The following is a 24,115-nucleotide window of genomic DNA, read 5'->3' on the forward strand; positions in this document are numbered from 1 at the left end:
ATCGCATGTCCCATTCTCTTCATTATGCTACAAAGACTTTCCACCAGGCCAAATGGTGGAATGGTATGTACTAAAATAAGCAAAAAACCTACATAACAGCATTGCCACCCATTTGTAACATTTAAACTGGCAATTGTCAGTTATGAAATTGTAAAAAAAAAAAAAAAAAAAGTTTCATAGTTCTAAACAAACTTACAAATATTTCCCTTAGAACACACAGAAGCAAAACATACTACACATAAAATTATGTGATAGCCTACAAGTTTTATAATGGTTTATGTGATGCAGACAATAAATAGTAGGGCACCTTCAAAAAAAAAAAAAAAAAAAAAAAAAAAAAAAAGGAGTGCAAACTGATCCGAATGCCGGGCAGGAGGGCGTCTTGGCCAGTGCGGGATCTGCCACTGCAGCACTTCTGCTGGTGCACCCTGAGCTCCAGGCTCCACACACTGGGACCAAGGACTCAATCACCCCACACACACACACACACACACACACACACACACACCCTCGCACGTCTACACCAGTTTAAGAGATAGTGGGAGAAATGACAGGAAGAAAGATACAGAAATATAAACGTTGCTAAAATATCTTATTATAGATCAAAAACAAACAAAAACAACTGGCAGCTTATTTCCTGTATAACATTCCTTCCATTCAATTTGTTAGGAGTGGGGGTGGATGTTGAAAAAAGAGACGTATTTCTCCATTGTGGAGGTGTCAGAGTTCATTTAAATTTTAAATGAGGTGGGGTCAGTCACTCAGGTGATGAGGGTTCATCATCGTCATCGTCATCCTCATCATCATCCTCCTCTTCCTCATTGAACGAGCTGCGTGACTCGGAGGCGTGTGAAGGAACAGTGCTGCTACGGCTGTAGGTATGCCCCGCAACCAGTAAGGAAGAGTCGAGGTCACATGGGGGAGAGCTGCAGGCAAACAGATGAAGAAGAACACAGGGGCCATCAGTCTTCTTTAGTACTCATAAAATATAAATGCTCCATGAACAGCCTGTTATTGTGAGCTTTGGTCCGAGTACATGTGAGCAGCACCACAGCTAAAACTGTTTTCAGTCACTTTGTCCACTGTTCAAAAACAGGAATTGCAAGTATGGTAGTTCTCGCTGAAATTACTCCATTAGGAGTGCATTGTTAATGTATGAGTTGCAGTTGAGCACGCATTTGAGAATCAATAAGGAGTCATGGAGTTTATTTTCACCTTGTGTGGTTGAGAGACGTCAGACCAGAGTGCCTGGCCATGGCTGTTCAAAAGGAGAGAAATAAACAAGACTACATGAGTAGAAAAACCAGACTAGATACCTTGTCCTCCCGTTAACACTTTGATTATCTTAGGACAATACAACCTGGACTCACCTGTGACATATGACTCTAAGGACTTGGGCACGAGGGACTTTGCAAGGCTGAGGTTCTCAGGGGTGCACTTGCCGTTCTCCAGGCCAAGGGACATGCCCATGCGCTTGAGTATTTCAATGTCATCATGGATCTCGAAGGTGTTGTCAAAGTTGAAGAGGTACTCGCACCTGAACAAAGTAGAACGGCCATGAGACTGGGGTTGACGAGTAAATATTAAAAATCAATAAATTATCAATTCTATTTTATTAATATTCCTGGTCAACCTTGCAGCAAAAAAAAAAAAAAAAAAGTGATCAAGAGAGAGGGGAGCTTAATGAGACAGCACAGGGCATACTTGTCGCTGGAGATGGAGCAGTCAATGACAGTGCGCACATCTGTGTTGAGGATGATGAAGGGCAGCTTGATGACAGAGCCGGAGGGTGGAGTCGTCTGGGACGCAGCTTCACTTGCCTGGTTCCTCTGCACCAGATTCTTAAAGGCGATCTGCTGCTCAGACCACAGAAAGATGTTAGCATCTTGCTTACATTCAAACAAAAAAACACATTACATAAATACAAATATTTTAAGCAAAATATTATAGCTAAAATATGGATTAATATAGATAGAAGCTGAAGGTCCTTGTGGAATCCTGAAAATGTCCCCATAAGCAGAGTACTGTGCATGCACAACACACAGTCTCATATGTATACTCTGTGGAAGTGTGGCATGGGAACAAGGCCATTTATCCAGCCTGACAGCAGCCCTCCAGGACACTGGCTTATCAGCATTTATTGCCTCTCAACTCCTAAACACTGCAACCTTGATTTAGTAAAGCTTTTAAGTTGTGTAAAACCTCTTGACCCACATTTGGGGCACACAAAATATGTGGTAAAGAAAAAGGTTTCCATTCTATAGTTCCTGGACGTGGAGCCTGGAGTGGACAGTACTTTGAGGCTGTGACTGTACATCTGCAGTGGACCGTAACGATTGCACTGTGGCCGCTGTAAATTACACTGAGGCACAGATTCATTCCGGGGACTGATGACACAAGAGCTTTCCGATGGATCTGGGATAATCAATCAATGCTAGCATCACTGGATTGGATCAATTTCTTTTCTCCTCCCCTTTTCTGTTTAACCTTCGATCCCTAACAATCTACCCCCCCTCCCAAATGGTAGGAAGGAGGGTCGCAGAGGTCATTCAGAGAGCACAGAGAAGATCTACATGTGCAAACTGCATGTTAATGCAAGTGCTCTTTACAGCTGAGTGTATATGGAAACAGCCAATCAAATGAAAGGGATACTGAAATGGTTCATTATCGCACACACACACGCACACACTCGCGCACACAGACCTGTAGTATGAGCTCCTCCAGCTGGGCACGTTTCTGTCTGATTCTCTCCTGTCGTTTCTGTTTCTCCAGCTGGTGAGGGAGACAAGTGTTACATTACTCTTCCTCATCTCTCAGCTAACCCAGGTTTTGTCTGTGTATCACTGTGTGTTCATCAGTGGGAGGAAAGATGGCCGACGCGTAGCATAACCATGTGAGCAGGCATCTGTGCGCTTCTGGGCTGACGTGTCTGTGGCAGTACTGGAGTGGATGTTTGCGTGTGTAGATACGCAACAGCCTTGACAGCCTTAAGACACATCAGGTTTCAGAAGCGCTACAAGCTGACACGCCATTACAGAATGGAGGACTGGACCCCCCCCCCTCCCCATTTCATTTCTCTCCCTTTGTTTCCATCAGCGTCCCCTGAGATGTGACAGTACCAGCTGCTGTTAGCATGCTCCTAAAGAGCAGCACTTCATGCTCTGCAGCAAGGTGTCTAATATTCTGTTGATCATAACAGCCTAATGTTCACAGAGGTCACCTCACCTCCAGTTTCTGGCATTCCTGTGCGGAATTGGTGGGCAGACCAATCCAACGGATCTCTTTTTTCTCTTTAGAGATGATGTTCATGGCCATAAGGACGTTTAGTGCATCGTACACCCGCCTGCGGATGTTCTTCTGGTCATACACCTGCTGAGAGGGAGCACAGTCAGCACGAGACATACGGAAAGCTTTAGACTGCAAGCAGATATTCCCCATCCAAAGACCTAACCCACCTAACACCATTCTCACATAACCTACTATAGCCACTGAACCCCTGAGAAGTACACTCAACCACATGTAACACCATGAAACTGTAATTAAACTGTAATTAGTGAATGTAGGTCAATCTGAAAAGAGCAATTTCATACTTCGAGAACATCTTAGTCTTTACCGTCCATCTATACCGATCCCCTCTCCCTTGGCTCCCAAAAGCCTAATATGTTACCTGAGTCCAGCTAAATCTTTTTTTAATTACACTTTTAACATTCTGCAGGAAGCAAGAAGATTAGGGTTTCGGCCAGGCAACTTCGGGGTGTCCTGTCATTTCTAATACTAGCAAGTATTCAATTACAAGCTGCCCGGTGAGGAAAGCATTCAGGTCCACTCAGGCAAGAGTCAGTCATTTTATGCCCCTAACAGGATGCGTTCCACACACCAAGGTCCACAAAAATATAAACATCCACTTTGCTAAGCGCCGAGTGGCTTATATTTTAACACATTAATCCTTAACAGCCAAAGTGACATCTGGTTACAGTAACCAGGCACCTGCTATTCTAAACCGGCCGAACACTTTACCCTAAAGGCAAACCTGTTATTGTAATGGATTATAATTTGGGTTAGTGCAAATGGTTGTCACTTATAAATTCTGACATTTTTGGAAAGAGGCTTGTTCTCAGAACTTGAATCATTTTAAACCTTTGTAACATCTTATAAACACTGCGGTTTACTTTTGAATGTATACCAAAAAAAAAAACAAAAAAAAAATTGTTTCTAAAATAAATGCATGCATACATGCACACATACATACATACATACATACATACATACACAAACAACCCCCTGTTCTAGTGCCCCTGCTGGCTGCCTGCAGTTAAATCTTGTTCTCCCATTATACAGCATTTAAGGACCACATGGTACAGTATATTTATGTGCTATGAAGCATGAATACTGCAGAACCATGTCTGTTTTGATTCAGTAGGAAGTGAATTAAGATGATAATCTTTGCAGCCAAGGTTAATGTATCTCTGAGAGTGTGGTGATATTAAATAGCTCTTCATGAATAACAAACCAGCCTTGTTTAGGCAAGTGTTTCTGCACTGATCTGAAGCCGGAATCACAATTGCACGATCAATGTAGAAATCCTTGCAAAGACATGGCCTGATGCCTGGCGGCACTGTCAGTTTGCGGTTTGGCACTCACTGCATCAGCAAGCATCATGTTGCTGGGGTTGGTGAACTCGGCCACCAGTTCATCTGCCACCTCGTTGTAGGACGTGGTGCCTTTCTTCTGCACCTTCTCGCACACCTTCATAGAGAAATGGCGCAGCCCCTTCCCGTTCTTGTCCCCCTTCTTCAGTCTCTTACTGCAGACAGAAGACACTCTGCATTACAGCCTGTTCTCTGCTCCATTCATACAGATGTCATTGTACAGAAACAGCCGGAAGGAGCACATTGAACACTTTGCTGTTAGTGAGCACAGAAAGCGAGAATTGGAGAAAGAAAAAAAAAAAAAAAAGTAACACGTGTATCAGAGGTAACCTGCTTATATAACAGGTCAGCCGGATTTCTAAATGAGAGAGCAGCCATATATACACATAGCTGAAATGCTATTGGTCACTTGGGGCTTGACATACCCTGTGATGTCACACACAAATGTGAGTGTGCAATAGAGAGAGAGTGTCGAGATTCATGCATGTGTTCATATGCATTCATGAATCAGTAAAAACAGTGTTTCTCTCTCTCTCTCCCTTAGTGAGGAACAACTGAGGACAGATATTCATTCATACACACACACCCCTCCCCCTCCACAAGAAGCCCAGAGACATGCTGCTTCCCTGAACACTCTCTTTCTTTTTCTCTCTCTCTCTCTTTCTTTTTCTCTCTCTCTTTCTCTCTCACACACACACACTCACACACACACACACACACACACACACACACACACACACACAGCCAGCAGAGCACAGTAGCAGAACAAAAAATGACTGCAGAGCAGGAAATTATGTAACGGCTGTACTACTGACTGATGGAACAGAAGGAACAGATGAGAGAGGAGAGGACTAGAGTTGAAGATGCCATGGCAAATTAGTTCCCTGACCTCAGCTGAAAAAGGTCCGTAATGAGACATGGTGGATACGCTATAGAATGGCTGAAGCCAGAATGGCAGTCCATCAGTTAAATACTGCGTGCACACACACACATACACACACAGGCCTGTATTTTAGTGGGGCTAAGAGTGGTGCAAATAAGACAAAGGGAGAAATTATATTAAGGTCATATCAAGAACATCTTCTGGGGATTAGTGACAAATAAGAGAAAAAGAATGTTCTAGTGTCAAATGCAGGTCTTGGAAAAAGCATGTTGAAACATGTAACATTTACACAAATGTGTTTGATTGCAATGGTACATTTGGTTCAAATGCTTGTTTTAACACATGTACGCAACAGACATTTCTCCATAGCAACAGCTGTGGATCTGAATGAGAGATGGACAAGGAGGGTAGAGTGAGACATATGACCTTTCATGCATATGCAGGTTGTTCAGAACTGGGATGCACAATGCTTTAGTCATGAAAGAAATGCAACTAGAAAAAATGTATCACTTTATACTGTCCAATATCAAACAATTCGATTTTCATCACATTTCTGTCTGATATTGCAGGACTGAAACCACATGGCACTGCCTGCATTGCTTCCTCAGCAGCCAAGACACCCCAACCTGCAAAAACCTGCAAAACCTGTAGTATGCAATGATGGTTGCATTGCATGACTTGTATAGTTCCACAGTTTTTACTGCAAGAATGCAGTAAAAACTGTGGAACTATACAAGTCATGCAGTGCAAGGAAAAGGTGCACTAGAGATTGTAATCACGAGGTAACCAACATTACTATAATTTTATTCAGCCTGTGCACGTCCTCGCATTTGACCTCGATGGTTTGAATGCTGCTGGTGCTTCTCTGTTAATTTTTTACTGACCCAACATTTAGCCACATTAACATAGTATTACATGGTAAGATGAAACATCCATTGTCTTATTCCATTTCTTTTGACGTGAACATTGAGAATATAGTACTGTGTTCATCTGCATAAAATAGGTTAAAAAATGGACACACAATGTCAGCAGTCATAGTCTGGGACCACTTCAGAGGATGATCCGCATCTGACAAATAAATCTAACACAGTAGAGGCTATCTTCTTGTGCTGTAGCCTATTCTGTTACATGCGAGAGAGAGGCGTGGACTCTTAATGCGTTTTTGAATCTACGTATTTTGTTGCACTTGGTAATTTCAGCTTGCACATTGTTAAGGCAACAATTAAAACATAATGGCAATCTATATATATATTTTGCACACCCCTTGATGGGAGCAGAAGGAATGATTTGAGGAACAATGGGTTTGAGGTGTTGGACCGGATCTCAATCCAATTGAGAGCAACTGTGGGACATGCCATATGCCACAGTATAACTTCAGGGCTGTTTTGGTGGCAAAAGGTAGACATGCTCAATATTGAGAGGTTGGTCATATTGTTATTGTTCACTGGTGCCTCTTCTTATAATAGGTTCATGTATTATCCATCTTTCAAAATGCATATGATTTAATGAGTAAATAGTGAGGGGTGGGGCTAGGTAACTGTATGTGTGTAAACGGGTTTAGGCTCATCACACTTAGTACATGCTGAATTATTTACTCAACAGAAGGTGGCCTGCAGGAAGCCAAGTCCTTAATATTTCACTACCCAAAATGCCACTCAGTTTTAGGATATGACCTCACTGCCAGTGCCCAGGAAATCATGATTATGTTCTGCACAGTCAGTTACAATCCCTTAGCGCACACACACACACACACACACACACACACACACACACACACACACACACATTACACATTTTCCAACAACTCAACAGCCTGGTTAAAAGAAAGATTGGACAGAATGAAGCTGAACATAGAATGAAGTAGAACAGAAAGAACAGACAGAAGGTTATTAAGGAAAGAAGGATGAATGTAAGAGGGAAGACAGAGGACAAAACAGATCCCTCTTCTGTGGTGAGTCAGCAATGGTGAGATCTCTCCAGGGCGACTGTGTGAGTGCGTAAGAGTGTGTGTGTGTGTGTGTGTGTGTGTGTGTGTGTGTGTGTGTGTGTGCACCTCTTTCTACTAACACAAACGGCATATGCAGCTGTGCTCACAAACAGCCTGTGCATCATAAATCCTACTGAAGCATAAAGCCTCCTCCACTCACACAAAATGTTCAACAACATTTACTATTTCCTTACACATGCTCAGTAACTGTTTTCTGCAAAAAGCTCCATCTTAAAAATGCACCACACACACATAATCAAATTCTGAATAATTTTAGCCAATAAAGATCACAGGATATTTACCTGGAAGAAGAGTCTCCAGAACAACGGCCATCCCTGCACACAAGAAAATACAATGTCTGTGTGAGTTGGACATAATGGAAAGCTAAAGAAAGCGGAAAAAAAACCCAAAAAACTGGATGTTCATTGAATCAGCGCTCAGTTAGTTCATTCAGTCGTCCAAACTTACAATCCAGCCCTTTGTGACCTGCTGCAGCTCCTTCACTAATGAAGCATGATGCACAGAGACCAATTAGAGGCTGCTGGTGCTGAAAAAGGCCCTCTCTGCCACATGAATAGACCACATCTCTCTCTATGTTCCTCACTGGCTGTAATTTAAATACACACAACCACACAACTCACCGATCAGAATAATAGGAATCCATAAAATCATGTCCCCGTTTCTTGGCCCTAGAAAGAAGGATAAAGAAATAAATGAACAAGCACAAGAAATCCACCAGGGGGCAGTGTGTGGAAGTGTAGTGTTACTGGCAAACCCTGAATGAGTGTAACAAGAATGTAACATTCCTATTAAAAATCCAAAATGACGAGGCTCACCCTGGTGTCCACTCTGTGGCCTCTTGCAGTCGGGCCTGTGTCACCATGGTGGGGGCAGTGGGTGTGAATGGGCTGCTGATGATTATGCCCCCCGAGTGAGGAACCCTCTGTGGTGTGCTTATAATCTACATAAAACCAAAGAAAAGTGAGAGAGATGGGCAACATCGATCAACCAGCCTAATCACAAAATCTCAAGTATATATCTTACTTTTATGAATCTGTTGCTGCTATGGGTCGATGCATATGTAATTTTACATCTTGATTCATGAGGTTTTTTTTTGTTGACTTTTTCCGTAAATCTTGAAAACACACTTGAAACTACATTAGGAAAAATGTCCCATGCCAATAATAGTGCAACAAAAACAGGAACAAATGGTTGCACTATCCAGGTGAAGTCTATTAACAGCTTAGGTCAGTAAAAAAACTTGCAGCCATAAAAACACTCATCCCAACCCGTAACACAGAAATAGATGGGCCAGTGCATGGCCGAAGACTGGCAATAGCCAACCATTCCAAATATTTAACAGTTGAAGCCTTAGTTCCCCTGTGTAAACCGCCTATGCAAAACCAGGCCGCAATATTTGTATGTGATATAGAAAAAAAAAAAAAAAAAAGTTAACAAAAACTACAGAGAGAAACGGGACAAAAATGAAACATGGGAGACATAAGCACTGCCTGGTGCATGGCGATTTTAAGGCTGGAGCCTCATTGTCCTGGTTTTATCCCAGCAGGGTAAAAACAGCAGAACTGCAAAAACAAAGCAGGGCTTCTACGTACCCACAGCTAAACACAGACCCTTGGGTTTACAAAAGAGACATACAAACAAACAAACAAACAAACAAACAAACAAACACACACACACACACACGTTTGATCCCAAATCCCTGTAATAACTATGTAACGTGTATTAACTATTAACTAAGTGTAACAATTTTAACCAAACCCCTACCTTATCCAAGTTTTTTTTTTTTTTTTCCAATCTTTTGATCTCCCCCCTTTTGTTCACACACTCTTTCCTTGTTTATACATAGGCAGTACTGATGGACTACAGGAACTTTCCAGCACATATTTGCTGATGAATAATGAGTTGTGCAGTCTTCCTCTCTCTCCCCCTTCATCCATGCCATTCATCACTTTTCTGTTCCTCCCCCGTTCCTCCTTTTTGCAAGGTAAAAATCAGTATGGCCCGAGGTGTAAACCCTGCATATGGGCAGCGAGGGCGTCTGTTGCCAGAGCGACAATCCATCCATAACGCCCCTTTCCTGTCTCCCATGGTCCTTCCATGCTGCGACAAAGCGAGCGGCTGTCACCAGGCCTGTGGAGAGGTTTTCCCTCACTGGGAGTAAACTGCAGAGTCACGTGATCCTCTAACGAGTTACTTAACGAGGTTCCCAGCTCCACCCAGCCCCCAACGAGCTCGTTAGAACCAGACAGAGGCTCACGGAGGGTCACTAATCTACATGAAGTAGGTTACATAGGAATTCCCCTAAATGTTTGTCCTTGGCGTGGTTCTCTCAATTCTGTGTTTGAGGCTGAATTGTTTATCGTCATCTGCAGAGGCAGCAAAAAATCATGTGCACGACTCTGATTGTGCTCAGCTCCATCAGCCTGGGTGCTGAGCTACCCCTGCTGGTCAGCTGACTAACTGCAGGTCGCCTCCGCGAGGCTCCTGAAAACAGTTTATACGACACTTGAGTTGCAGGAGAAGAGACAGCAAGGGGCAGTCTAAGCTTATTATTGTTGGGGACGGCCATGAGCCGCGAGGAGAAACCGAGGCTGAATGTTAGACATCACACTTACATCACTCTGCTCCAGTTAGCTTTAACTTTGAGCTGTGGTGGTCTGTAGTTTATGTTTAGGGGTTCTTGAGTATGACCATATGTTTAGGGTGTGTGTGTGTGTGTATGTACATGAAAACTCACCATTGGGGTCCCCACATTAGAGCTGACTGCTCCTAAAGTTATCTTGTTCGCTGGGCTGTAGTTTGATGGCGTTATCAGGGAAATGTTGCCTGCCAAACATAAAAACACAGTCAGGCTACAACGTGTGACGTGTCCCTAGCAGCTTCATGCTGCCACTTCACATAATCTTCCGAAGAGAGACATCATGCTTCACATGACGCTTCACTTTTGTCCACTGTGCTAAAGGCCATGGTCTGTTCTTCATGGTGACTTGGCGTCATTAATGCAGCATGTTCCTGATTAACCAGCGGCAGGGTGACCCGCATTACAGTAAAAGCCACTCGCTCTGGCAAACAGGCCATTGTGCAGCGACTGAACGCGCGGAGGGGTTCGGTTACAGAGTTAAACAATGCGCGTCTGAATCGGCGCAATGTGAAATATGAATGGGCACAAAGGGGACTTTGGTCTTGCACCAAGCTCAGAGAGCCCCGGCTCGCGATGGGATCGGGGGGCCACGTGGAGTTCATTTCCTCCGGGATCGAGACGGTGAAAGAGTATGCAAATCTTGACAGGCGCGCCGAGCAAGCACGCAGGGCCAATGCAAATATGTGCGTGAATGAGCACGTTGAGTGGGGGGGGGGGGACACGACACAGGTATACACACACACCACTGTGCCACATCCACTACTAGGGTTCTAACTATGTCAGGCTCATTAAGCGGGTCAGCGCTACGTTCCGACCCCGGAGTCGGCATACGCACACGGCGCCATGCTCACACAAACCAGAATAAACAGTCTCTGTGAGCCTCCCATTGTCTGAGAAGCATCTACACCCCCACACTGGAGCCTGGGTTGACCCCTTAAAGGACATAAGGAGGGGGCCTGAGCTGAGACAGAAAAACACCAGAGCGGCGTGAGGCTTCTCAACTCCTGCTCCTGGAGAACCACCTGCCAGAAAGTTTTTTTGGTCAAACTCACACCGCTTACACGTTCATTACCAGACGATTAAGAAGCACCTGAGGCGAACTGGGGTCCGCTATGGATCGAAAAACTTTTATGATAAGCTGCTATTCCAGGAGCAGCGTTGGAAACCGCTGGCGAGGTGGCTTTAAATGCGGGTTAGAAGGCCCCAGGCTGGCCGGACTGGTGGGTGGCCAGGAGGTGGCTCGCAGCACAGAGCGACCCAGCGAGGAGGAATGCGGCTCCTCTTTAAAGAGCAACAAAGAGAGTCGCTTCATTAGAATACAGCTGAGTAGCAGCCGACCGCCAATTAACCCGCCGCAAGGTCCAACATATATAAATGCCAACGAAAGGCGTCTTTCTTACCCTCCAGAGCACATTCTACTCAAGTCTTACTTTCAATTACTTTCGTGTAATGAACACAGCCCAAGTTATCTGATAAAAAGCCATCGCGCCGAATCGGCTGAGTGTATCTCCCACAAGCACACACACAAATGCATTACTCCAGCCTGCTAAAAGACAGAGACAAAACCAACAAATAAGCCGTCAGTACAGAAACGGAAACCCCAGGGTTAGTTATCAACTAAAGCAAATCGAGTCGAGTCAACGACTACGTCGCTGGGTTATTGTCAGGGGGAGCAGCTAAACTCCGGCCTGAATTCACTCGGTGACAAGCAAGAGGCAGCGAATCGGTGTGACGCGAAAACGGCAGCTGCGCACACAATTAAACCGCAGAGCATGGCAATCAGGCGGCACTCGAGAGCACATTTGAACCACTTAGAGATGTGAAGTTAAAGAGCACCATGCTGCCACATGGCAACCTCAGCGTAAAAAAGCATAGAAACCATAAAAGGGTCGTGTTTTTTTTTTCTTTACCTGTTTGCTTTGGTAAGGGCACCAACAATACCTCCATACCTCTCTCCTGTTTCTGTGCCCCTCACTCTCTTCCACTGAAAAAGCCCACTACTCCAGCCATGCATCAACCCCAAGCCCTCCCCCCCCAAAAAAAATCATGCAGCTAGCGAGGAACTTCCACAGAGTGACCTCCTGAGACAGAGGTAGAGACAGCGAGGGAAAGTGAGAATGAGAACGGGAGGGAGGAAAGAAAAGATACGGACCTCACGCTGAACCTAAACAAATCCCCAAAACAGCAGACCGGAAAGAAAGAGGGGGGACAGAGACAGGATTTATTTATTTTTTTTACCCAACCAAGAGAAAAGTTGAGCATGCATCTCAGTCTCCTAGAGCCGTGAACCAAGCACCCCCTCACACACATACACACACACACATACATACATAAACACACACTCCATTTTGTTACCATTGAATGGAAACCTGAGAGGCCAGCCAGGCATTGCTGGGCGAGTGCAGAGGGAATACACCCGCCAGACGACCCCCCACCCAACCAACGCCGACAGAGTCAGCACACGTCCCTGCGTGCCTCCACAATGAAGCAATGATCGCTTGCTCTGGCCTGACTCTGTAGAGCATGAGAACATGTGTTTTAGCCGCTAACATGCGGCTTCGACATAGGGGAGGTATGAATGCTCAACATGTGTGCGCGTGCGTACACACACACACACACACACACACACACACACACACACACACACACACACACACACACACACACACACACACACACACACCCCTGCTCTGACATCCTGTGGCAATCAGAGAGGGGAGCTGAACATGTGCCTGTTTTAAATATCAGTGTTTAAAATATGCTTTAAAGAATTGATAAACTAATTAACCATTTGACTATAACAGAGTGGATATATTTCGGACTATCCATCACATGAAATAGCCCAAACTGTGTGAACAATTGTCATAGTCATCACAGTAACCAGATCACTCAGCCGATCAGCTGACCCGTGCAAGATTGTGAGCCAATCAGCAGACTGCTGCATGGCCTGCCTTTAACATTGGTACATGAACTAGTTTACCTTTGGAGAGGTTCTGAGTAAGAAAGGTCTTCAGATCCCCACAGAGAGTGGCAGCTCCAACCTGTAAGAGCAAAGGTGACAAAAAATGACCAAAAAAAACCAGGACTGGTGCTACAGAGAGCTGAGCTAGCAGAGTGTCCGGGTCTGTGTACCAGCTCTGTGGGCCTCTGCCCAGAGTGTCAGATCCGGTCTGGCATCCCAGGAAGAGCAGGAGACGAGGCCTCAGACACATGGGGCTCTCCTGCTAATTAACAGATAGCCTGATATCTCTGGGTGGCATGGTGCCATGTGGCCTGCCCATGCAAAACACAGGAAATGTGCAGTGCTTCTGCACCCACAGAGACGGCAAGGATCAGGTTTAGTTGAGTTGCACTGCCTCCGCTAGGACAGGAACTACTGCCTGTCAGTCTACTGCCTGACATTAGACAAGTACGAGCTATATAGCTCTTTAACAGGAACAGTGTTACAGAAACATGCTGACACAGCAAAATGAACTGTTGGTGCTATCTATTGTGCATGCTGCTTAATGTGCTCACAGGATTATATTTGTGCCTGACCTTCACTCTGCTTAGGGGGAAAATGAATGGCTATTGGGGGCAGGGAGCAAAAAGCCTGCATACATTTATATGGTTAACTCAGAGCAGTATCCTAGTCTAGTTTTGAATGCACGCGCACGCACACACACACACGCACACACACACACACACACACACAAAATGCACAGCACATAATCCGTACAATGAATCACTGACAGCAACTAAAATAAATAGCAAAGACTGGACGTGCTAACTTTCAAGCAAGCATCTTGTTCTGTGCTTTGATCTTATTGGCTTACACAAGCATGAACATTTCATCCTATGCCAGTGCATGCATGCGAGTATGTATCTGCACAAGTGTAGCGCGCACACACACACACACACACACACACACACACACACACACCACCAAGATCTAGGTCAGTACTCACAGTGTTGGCCATCATATTGGAAGGGGTGGGAATTCTGCTGCTCCAGACTCAAACTCAGCTGCAGACCTCCTACACAAAACAAACACACACATACACAGTAAACCGTGAGCAGGTCTGAGTGTGACGGCTGTAGCATGTCCTCGAGCAACATTCATGCGGGGAGTCTGACCGGAGAGATGAGCACATCATGGGGTGAATGAGGACCCTGGGAGGAAGGGATGAAAAGGAGGAGGGACATAGGGAGGACGGAGCAGGATTCACAACCCGCCCCCATAGCTGACCCCCCCCCCCGCCACCCTTCTCTCGCAACCCCCCCATGGAGTGTGCTAAACTCATTTGAGTCTCTGTCACCCCTCTCTCCTCATGCTAACACACACATTCACAGTAGTTTCAAATGGTCATTATAAACAGTGTACAGATGCAGACGTTTAGACTATTACTAGGGTGGTGTGGGGTCGGGAACACCTAAGCCACGCACAGCAATCTTAAAACCCCTGCCATAACACACACCTGACGATATCCTCCTCGGATACATTCCTCGGACATTCCCGAGCTACCCGCTCAACAATGGCGGCGTGTTTCAACCTGACAATAGTCACGAAATGCGACCTGTGCTTCTGACAGAAGCACGTCTGTTTACAGCTGACGCCTCCCTTACTGTATAAGACACGCGAGTATTCGTTACTGCATGGCTATAAAACACAGTCGTATTGAAAGAATCGTGCTCCTACTCAGAAGTACAAACAAAACAACCAATTGGCAAATGACACTTTAAAAGATCCCCATTAAGAACTTTTCTTTTTTGCTTTTATATAAGTCTTAGTGGTCCCCTAATACTGTAAAGTCTCTTTCCCAAATTCAGCAATGGTACAGACACTTTTAGCCAGTCACCCAATGAGATTTTCCCAGGACAATGTGTGTAGCTTTAAACGCAAACGAGGAGGAGAGAGGCGGGACAAGGAAGAAAGCAGCCTATAAAAGTGAGCAGGCATTCGCGGAAATGATGTCATCAACACTTCCTGTTTGGTCATTAAATTAACCCAAATGGTATAACCAAGGGGGGCTGTAACTACTGATTGTAGATCACTTTGGATAAGGGCGTTGTATAAATGTGTGCGTGCGTGTGTGTGTGTGTGTGTGTGTGTGTGTGTGTGTGTGTGTAAATAAATAAATTAAATAGCTCCTTTAACTTCCTCTGTCTCTAGGATTTCCAGTCTGAGAGGCATAATGGAGGCTGCCAATGGGCCTCACAGTGGGAACGGTGTTTTCATGCTGTTCATCTTATGCCTAAATTAATTCTCAGAGTGAAGGCCAAAGGAAATTTAAATTTGGCCTCATTAATCCAGAGAATCTTGTTCCAGCTCGAGTCTTTCAAGCCCTTGGGCAAACACTAGTTAGACCTACAATGATTTGATGGCAGTTTTTTTTTTTTTTTGCCTGGCACGTATTGTGAAGTACTTTATGGGCTCAAAATGGCCAAGAATGGTCCATACATTCACTAACAGCACTTCAGGGAAAACTTGATCAAACTCTAAAAAGTTCCTTGGTCTTCAGAATGTAGGAGAACTTTGCTGAAAAAGAGCTTCCTTAATTACACTTACTCAAGAGCCAGTTTGGGAAGAACTGCTACAGAAAATCAAGGGTGGACACCAACTGTAGTGTATCCACCAGGTCACAACAAGGGTTTATAGTCCTAAATTACAATAAAATACTTTTTTCAATACACACAACTGTATTACTAATAAAAGCTGGCTTTGGGCACTGGCAACTTCTTCACTATGTAATTGTAGTAGTACAATTTCATATACACATTCATTGAAAACTAAATATTAATAATTGTATTGCATAATTAATACATGTAGGGCATATATGTCATTACGATGTAGTTAAGTACCAGACCAATATATCTCAATATCAATTAAATTTGCCACTGTACAGACCAAGATTGCTTAATGACGAGTATGGACAATTACGTGTCAGGTATATTCATACCTTATGCAAGTCTGATCTACACATGGAATTGCCCTTATTTTCAATAAAATAATATTGAAACAGGTGAAAGTGTGATGTGTCTTATTATTCAATCACAAATCGTTTTTTTATTACATAAAAAGATATTACATATCTTTACATTACATTAAATGTCTGCTGAAAATGTTATAAAAATGTGATATATTGCCCAAAGACAGAGCCAAAGCTTAAGCCTGAACCACCAAATATGTATTAAATATGCCATAATGTTAGTCCTACAGATCCTGCATGACAATGGTTATGTGACTGACTGTCAACTTGATTTCAGAGTGTATCTGATTGCCACTGTTGCTCTCCTCTGTCCACCAACAAACTCCTGCATCAGCTGCCATGGTGTCATTAGCACATTGAGAATCCACACACGTCTGTGTCACCCCACCACTAACGCAAACCTAAATGTGTATGTGTGTGTGTGCGTCTTTGTGGTCAGGCTGCTTGAAGAGCCTGGGAAGACCATAAAGCGGACAGCTGGCAGGCACGGCCAGGCTGAGAGGGAGAGTGCCTGCACTCAATAGATCAATGGAGGGGCGCAGGGCCGGGCCGCCCATAGCCCCCCAACCTCAATAACTCCCCGCCGGCCCAGCCCGCACACCACATAATGGCCTTTTGTCCTGCCAGTGGAAAGAAAATGCGCAGAAACCAGAGGCTTTAAAGTAGCCGGAGGACTCCCCTCTCCCTCTCAGTGCGTCTTTAAAGGCCACCTTGCAGATGTTGTGGACCCCCAGTCACTGCAAGTTAGGGAATACCTCTGGTGACGCGACACCGCTGAAGAGACAGCGCCGCTGACTAAGAGAAAGGGGCTGGGTCAAAGGTCTGTTTTAGGTCTGAAGGGGCGAACGGAACTAAATCAGGCGGGAGGTATGGACCCACAGAAATAGCCTGAACCAGGGGACTCTGAAACCACAGGCAGGATAAAACGATCAAAGCGAAACGAGGCGGGTATCTGAGGATCGGGTTATTTTGGCCTCGGCGGCACAAAAACGTGTGCAGCCACAACACGACTACGCTCCGCATGCATGAGCAGTCTGCAGAAAAACAGTTAAGGGCGGGGCTCTGCAAAGACTTAAAAACAAACATAAACACAAAGGCATGGGGGAGCTCCGAAATGTAAATCGCAACCGACACTATAATAAAACACCAACACCAAGGCAAGTTAACACAGGATCGGAGGTACGGAGGCCATTCAGCTACCCCCGTCACCCCCTATCCCGCCCCAGGCTGGGGATACAGGCCATTAAGGCTAGAATAAACCAGGAAATGTGCAAGCTGTGCATTGAATCCTGTGACATAAGGCAGGCGACACACAAGTCTTACGCGTAATCTGGTTTGCAGGGGTAGAAATATTCCATACATGAACTGTAGATCATGACACCCTTTATGGTCATTGCCAGGTTACCCAGCTTCCCCTCGACCCCCTCGTCTCTATGATCTGCCCTCTCACCCCCGCTAGTCGCCATGAAGGCCAGTGACCTGGAATGGTCGGTTCCGGCCCGGCCTCAGAGCGCCTCGGCAAAGTCCAGGAGAACAATGCTGGAGTGGGGAGGGGGGCTGCAAGCCGGCCATGCTAAGTGGCGCTAAGCGGAGCTAAGCTGTCCTGTGCGCGGCTGGGCTCGGGGTGGTCTGGCCTGGAGTGGCTGGAGAAGAGTGGGGGAGGAGTAGCGCACCAAGAGAAGCAGATTTGATGCAACCTTCATCCATCTGTTACCCACCCTGTTTACAGTAGCCACGAAGGTCATCCACTCCCTTATGCATCTAAGCAAAAGTATACTTTTCTGGTGAGCTGTTGGGAAAAGGAACACTTGTTTGCTGTTCCTATAGACAGCCTATAGAATTATGTTTAATGGGACACGGTCACAATGGGAATGTCTGGGGAGGGGAACGCTGAGGTGATTAGGGGCTAAGACAAGGGGGTACATGGGAGGAGGGGACGTCATAAACAGGAAAGGGGTCAAGTCCCTTCACAACGTGAAACCCACACGGCCAAGCCACGAAGAAAGGAAGGGCGAAGTACAGCATGTAGGGCCAACCACAAAACGCAGTAAAAAAAGCGCCATGTCAGCACCTCCCCGCTACTCTGGTTGCCTCCGAGTCACAGCAGGTTCAACCACACCTGCTACACCGAGACAACGTCTCCGCCGCTCCCACACGGTTTCATTTTCTTTCTTACGGCAGACCTGGCCTGTCCTGTACAATCTGGCCACATGTTGGTTTATTCTGCACATGTACCGAGAGGGGGGGAAGGGGGGGGTAATGATTTAAAGGTTTTAATCATTTTGAACATAAGGTAAAGGCAATAAAGTAACTAAAATTCTTGATAATCATCATAAATAAAAAGTGTAAATCTACATATAACGCTATTTCATATGATCAATTTGTACAAATCAGAAATGCCCACCTGTTATCTGTTCCCAGTAAATAAACCAGGAAGATTTCTACAATCCAATTTATAATGAAAAAAAGACCGCCAAGGAAGCACAGATGTGTGTATTTTTTTTAATCATGAAGCATCTATCCATGCATCCATATAAATATCTAGAATGGCAGAGAAATAAACCTGAACATCTCCAAGACCCTTGTAAAGGGGTCATGTAAAACCATGTAAATCTGAGGCGGTGTTTTGAGACGACTTTAGACCAATATGTGTTTAATTATTTACAGAATTGCTCCATTCATCATGAGCAGAATTTATTTAGAGTGAAGGGCCGGCCTTAATCAATAAAAAGCACATGACACTGTTATAAGCACCAGGTTAAAGGCTGCCCTTCCCTGTGCTTCCCACACTCAAATGCCTGGAATCTCACTAAGGGTGCTGTTGACAACTTTACTTAAAGGTCCACTATACTGAAAAGTTCTCTCGAGTTCCCCTAGCCTGTCTATGGTCCTTCAATCGTGATAGGTGTAGAGTGCCTTGCTCATTCTGCTTCACCTTTCAGAGAGCAGCAGCTCAGATGGTCGGATCTGGAATTTGTCCCCTTATATGATCATAAGGGGAAAGGTGCTTTTTATTTCCCCACCCCTCCCCTAAATAAAGTAACTCCACCGACTGTCATGGCTTCCAAACCTGCAAAGCATTCTAATTGCTTGGTGATTAGATGCGAAAATTAGTAAATGTTTTTTTTTTTTAGTTCCGTCACACTAGACAACAAAGTGGGTTAATTTTATTTTTTCTGGAAAAATGCAGACACAACTTCCTGTTTGCGCCATACATTGTGGTTGGGGAATGGTGTTTATGACGTCATTTCCATGAATGCCTGCTCTCTTGTATAGGCCGCTCTCCTCCTCGTCCCACCTCTCTCCTCCTCATTATCTTTTAAAGCTAGACATTCCAAAACTATGCATTCTGGGACATTTACATTTTGCATTTGCATCATTTATCAGACGCCCTTATCCAGAGAGACTTACAATCAGTAGTTACAGGGACAGTCACCCCCTGGAGACACTCAGGGTTAAGTGTCTTGCTCAGGGACACAATGGTAGTAAGTGGGATTTGAACCTGGGTCTTCTGGTTCATAGGCGAGTGTGTTACCCACTAGGCTACTACCACTCAGTAACTAGGGGGACCACTAAGACCTATATAAAAGCCAAAAAAAAAAAAATAGGGGACCTTTAAATTTTGCTATTTAATGCAAAACAGCAAATGTGCAAAATTAAACCGCATACGACATCACGTATGCTTTTTAATAGTTAAATGTTTAGTGGTTTATGAAAACAAAGTAAAGGCTGAAATATGTGAGTTTAAAGTGTACACAGAAATCAATATAAAATAAAAGCAGATAGTCTGAGCTTTGAGCAACCAGGACGAGGACAGTCCAACCACAGAAACGAAAACTGCGGTGTCGTAATAAGGGATCGTGATGGCAGAAGCCCATGCCAAAAAATCTACCAGAGCACTAGCATGTGTCTGAGCCCTTCTGGTGTCTGCCTACACGTGTGCCTACCCGGGTCCCTGGGGACATGTTACAGTGACACTGAAGCGTGCACTGTGCACAGGACAGCTGGGGAAATGGCGCCAAAAAGGAGAGGGGCCTGCACACACCCACCCAGCGAACTCACATGGGATTAGAATCAAGATGGGGACGACTGAATAAATAAATGACGTGCTGCCTGTGGCACCGTCCTGTTTTGCAATGACAATGTCAAAGATTTTATGTCAAGCAATGTAAACACAATGCAAACAGAATCAAACACCTAAAGCACGGAAACAGGAAACCTCAAGGTTGAGCAACAGATCAATTTCTTTTGAAATGACCACACACACACAGAGCTGAGTCAGTGCGCTTCTGTCACAAGAGACGCTGTTTACGCGGCAGATGCAAATACACCTCACTAGACCGTCTCTGAAAGACATCATCTTGGTAGACACTGTCCTACACAACCAGTTGCCTCGCCGAAGTGCCAAATAACAGGGAGCCACCTGTCACGCACAGTCGACGAGGGTCTTGCGGCCCCCGTGCTGCCCCCTCCTCCTCGTCTGCTCAGGGAGATTAAATGTCCCAGGCGTTTGTGAGGGGAACAACAGATGTCTCCCGCAAAAAATCTGACAGTCTGCTCTCCAATCTCGGCACAGTGAGCCAAGCAAACCCAATAACCCCCCCCCCCATGCCCAGACTGTACCAAGCCACTCGCCTACCTTCTCCTTATCTAAAATTAGAGTTCGGTATAAACGTTGTAGGACTCCAGGGTGCACTGGAAGGCGGCAGGGGCACAATTTACATATTTGTGTTGCACATTCAAGCAGAACTGGCAAACAAAAAAAACCTTCAACACAAACCAAATATTATACCGGAGCGCAGCTAGACAACTCTAGAAAATTGGTCTAAATGCCTACTTCATTTGACTTTGCTCACTTATAACATGAAAGCAAAGATCCCACAATAGATGGTAAGTAGATGCTGACGAACTGAATACATTACGTGATATTCACCTTGCACACACACACACACACACATCACTGCAGAATCTGCTCCACACACAAAAGGCCGCCGCGCACACCAAACCACCAGAAAGAGACACACCCAGGGAACAGGCAGACATCTGCGATGTGAAACCTTTAGAAATTTCCACTCTGCACACTCGCACAAGTTGAAACGCCCGGGGCCCAACGAGTCAACATCCCACGGCCCACATCAGAACGTCCGAGTGAGTGAAGGACGACCAAATGCCCTGGATGTGCAACGTTTACCGAATAAACCATCGAAAATGGTTCTGATGCACATCCCTGCAGCCAGGAGCCACACGTGCATCATGTGCTTTAGGAGCAACCAACACTTGTGCAAGAAAGAAAGAAAGAGACAAGCTGACAAGCTTTTAAACTGGCAACAAGAAGGAGAGTTTTTGAAGTCGGCGGAAACGTGGAGCCCTGTGTTCTTCTGACTACAGCCTCTTCGAACACTTTGATCGACGACAACGCCAAAGAAGAAGCAGAGTAGATCTCAAATACTTCAGGTGCTGCACTGGACGTTTGAACATATGGCACCGAACCTCACACACAGTCGCACCGAAGGCCGACAAACCACGTCGACGCAGCGCCCCGCTTCATCTCGCCCTTTGCCGCGTCACATTTCCAGATTCATTTTCATAGCGTGGATTTCACACCCCGGCGACATTCTCACCACAAAGGCACTTTTTACGCGTCAAGTGTGTCGAGTTGTCAACAACTTTGAGAACCAGTCAGATAAATTTACTTTTAGACTTAGAAATAATGGAACCTTTTCTCTTTAAGTCGGGTCCTTTCCTCGACAACCCAACAACGGAAAAGGCAACCACCGGCTCCGCGGCTTCAGGCGGAACGTTTTCCCCCTGCTACGGCGGACTCGGAACTGCGACGACGGCCAGGTGGAGATTGTCATTCCGTGTCGGAGCTCTCTGTGACTTTCCAACCCATTTCGACAGCAAAAAACTTTAACGGTAGAAAAAAGAAAGAAAGCGGGAAACTTACTTTATTTGCCAGGCGGTATCTTCGGAATAAAAAGCGAAACGATGCCGAAGCGAGAAGCTCCAGATACGGGTCAGCGGTCAGTGACAGCGGCGGCAGCCCGACTCTCCGGGTCCTTCCTCCACTTCCTGTGTGCCCAGCTCCGCACACAAGCTTGGCGGTGGCAGCCGGCGCTCGCCGCCGATTGGTCCGTCCCGCCCGTGACGTCGGAGGCCACGTGGACGGCGATTGGACGGCGCCGTGCGGTGTAAACAGCCCGTGCTGCGGACGAACACGCCCACACGCCCGATGCGACTCCGCAGCAGAGAGCCACAGCTAATCATTTATTTACGTGCTCTTTGTTTAAAAGGATGCCGGGAGGAGGAGAATAACTTCGATTTCGCGCCATTTCGCGTGCCCTAGGCGGATACAAATGATGTCAGGAAAGATGGGGGCTAATTTTATAATCAATGCCAAAACCAAAACAATGCCAAAACTTCACTATCCAGAATATGAAGGCATAAACCACCAAAGCAACCGTGTTTAGTGTAATCATGATTAACTGAAGTATATTATGTTTCACATGAACATATGCATACTTTAACAAACTACTTGTATCTATATATGGACAGGGCTGGTTTAGTATGTAAGGTTCAAATCCTGAACTGAGGTCCCCTAGAGCGAAGGTCCCCTTAATCAGAAGGTTGCCGGTTGGAATCCCGAACAAAACCAGAGAACACGTTTCGTTGCAGTGCATCACAATGACAATCACTTAATTTTCTCTAAGGGTGATGGGTTAAAAACAGAGGACACATTGTGTGCTGTGCTTGCTGTGTATCACAATAACAAAAGCAATCACTTTCACCAATGAATATTGCGCAGAACAACTCACTTTTCGTGGCATTTGTCACTTTGTGGACAGACAGAACAATGCTTCAGAAGCATAACAGTTTATTCTGGTGTAACTTCAGATGTCTCATGTGTTCTCAAGAGACGTTTTGGCATGTTTGAGCAAGTTCAGGGGCACAGAAGGTGATTTCCTCCTGCTACCGCGGTGAAAATGATGTCAACGACAGTTACAGTTGGATATGATGATGTTTGCTGATACTGTGGGTAACCCAGAATGCATGATAATGAAGTGAGGGAGCACCTGTTCTCAAGACATCTGTAGAAATGAGGGATGAGACTAAACTGAACCCAGTGTTAACAGCAGCACTGGCACTGTGAGGAAAAGCATTTCTAGATTGGAGCTAGATTACAGCTGCCAACTGACCCACTACTCATCAGCCGTTCAAGCTGTTAAATATAGCTGAACTGATCACTTTTAATACTTGTTGTCATGACAGCATAAAGCACTGGGGTTCCAAAGATGTGACATCATGAGGATAAAAATAACTAAAGTACTGAAATACACTAGCCTTCAGCAAGGCTTCCTAGGATTCATAAAGAGGAGGATTTCCTGAACAGAAGCTGAGGGCGACCACCTCCCCAAACATTCAGGGTGTGTGCACTGGGTGGAAATGCACATGCTGGGCCCTACTGTCCCACCATGAGTGCAGCAGCCAAGGCCATCCTGTTCCTGTGACTACTCCAGAGCCACATGACCACAAGAAGATGATTTCATTTTGCTGGACTGATGACAGAACACATATCATTTCAGTCCAATGCAGGTTGCAGCAGTACGAGTCTATGAAAATCTGATTGTTTCAAAGCAAATTATGATCTAGCTGTGTGCAACATGTCAATATGACCACAGCAGACATTATACCCATTCAAAAACTAACTAAGGCTGGTTTTGCAGAATTGGATGGCAGGGCTAAACTGCATGACTCTGATACACCAGACATCCACCAGCAGCATTACTTACAGGCTCAACAATGTAAATAAATGACTAGTCAAGCTTTGTGGAAAGTACACTGCCTCCCAAACTTGGTGCATCACCACATGGAACTGAATAATGATCCTCTGCAGAATTAAATGTTTGTTCTGCAGACAGTCCCTTAAGTGGAATCACAGTTGTCCAAATCAAGCCCTGCTGTACA

At 45.3% G+C, this 24,115-nt stretch overlaps 1 protein-coding gene across 3 annotated transcripts; it reads right to left on the reverse strand.

Moving 5' to 3' along the window:
- Positions 1-364: 364 nt before the first annotated feature.
- tfdp2 (transcription factor Dp-2) lies at positions 365-22,236 on the reverse strand. 3 transcript variants are annotated; one of them, XM_028962001.1, is made up of 14 exons: positions 22,098-22,236; positions 14,129-14,197; positions 13,162-13,222; positions 10,278-10,366; positions 8,356-8,480; positions 8,161-8,208; positions 7,822-7,854; positions 4,642-4,804; positions 3,226-3,369; positions 2,704-2,772; positions 1,705-1,856; positions 1,371-1,537; positions 1,216-1,258; positions 365-926 (listed from the first exon to the last, which is right to left on the reverse strand). In XM_028962001.1, exons 2-14 carry the CDS (start codon positions 14,141-14,143, stop codon positions 758-760), a joined length of 1,278 nt encoding a protein of 425 aa, XP_028817834.1. In that variant the 5' UTR covers positions 14,144-14,197; positions 22,098-22,236; the 3' UTR covers positions 365-757. The 3 variants fall into 3 exon arrangements, with proteins under 3 accessions (XP_028817834.1, XP_028817833.1, XP_028817835.1); XM_028962000.1 differs by having other exon boundaries at positions 3,226-3,372; XM_028962002.1 differs by lacking the exons at positions 14,129-14,197; positions 22,098-22,236 and adding an exon at positions 13,314-13,414 and having other exon boundaries at positions 3,226-3,372.
- Between the last annotated feature and the right edge of the window lie 1,879 nt (positions 22,237-24,115).

This window comes from Denticeps clupeoides, chromosome 19, assembly GCF_900700375.1.
Source record: "Denticeps clupeoides chromosome 19, fDenClu1.1, whole genome shotgun sequence".
In the NCBI taxonomy this organism is placed as follows: domain Eukaryota; kingdom Metazoa; phylum Chordata; class Actinopteri; order Clupeiformes; family Denticipitidae; genus Denticeps; species Denticeps clupeoides.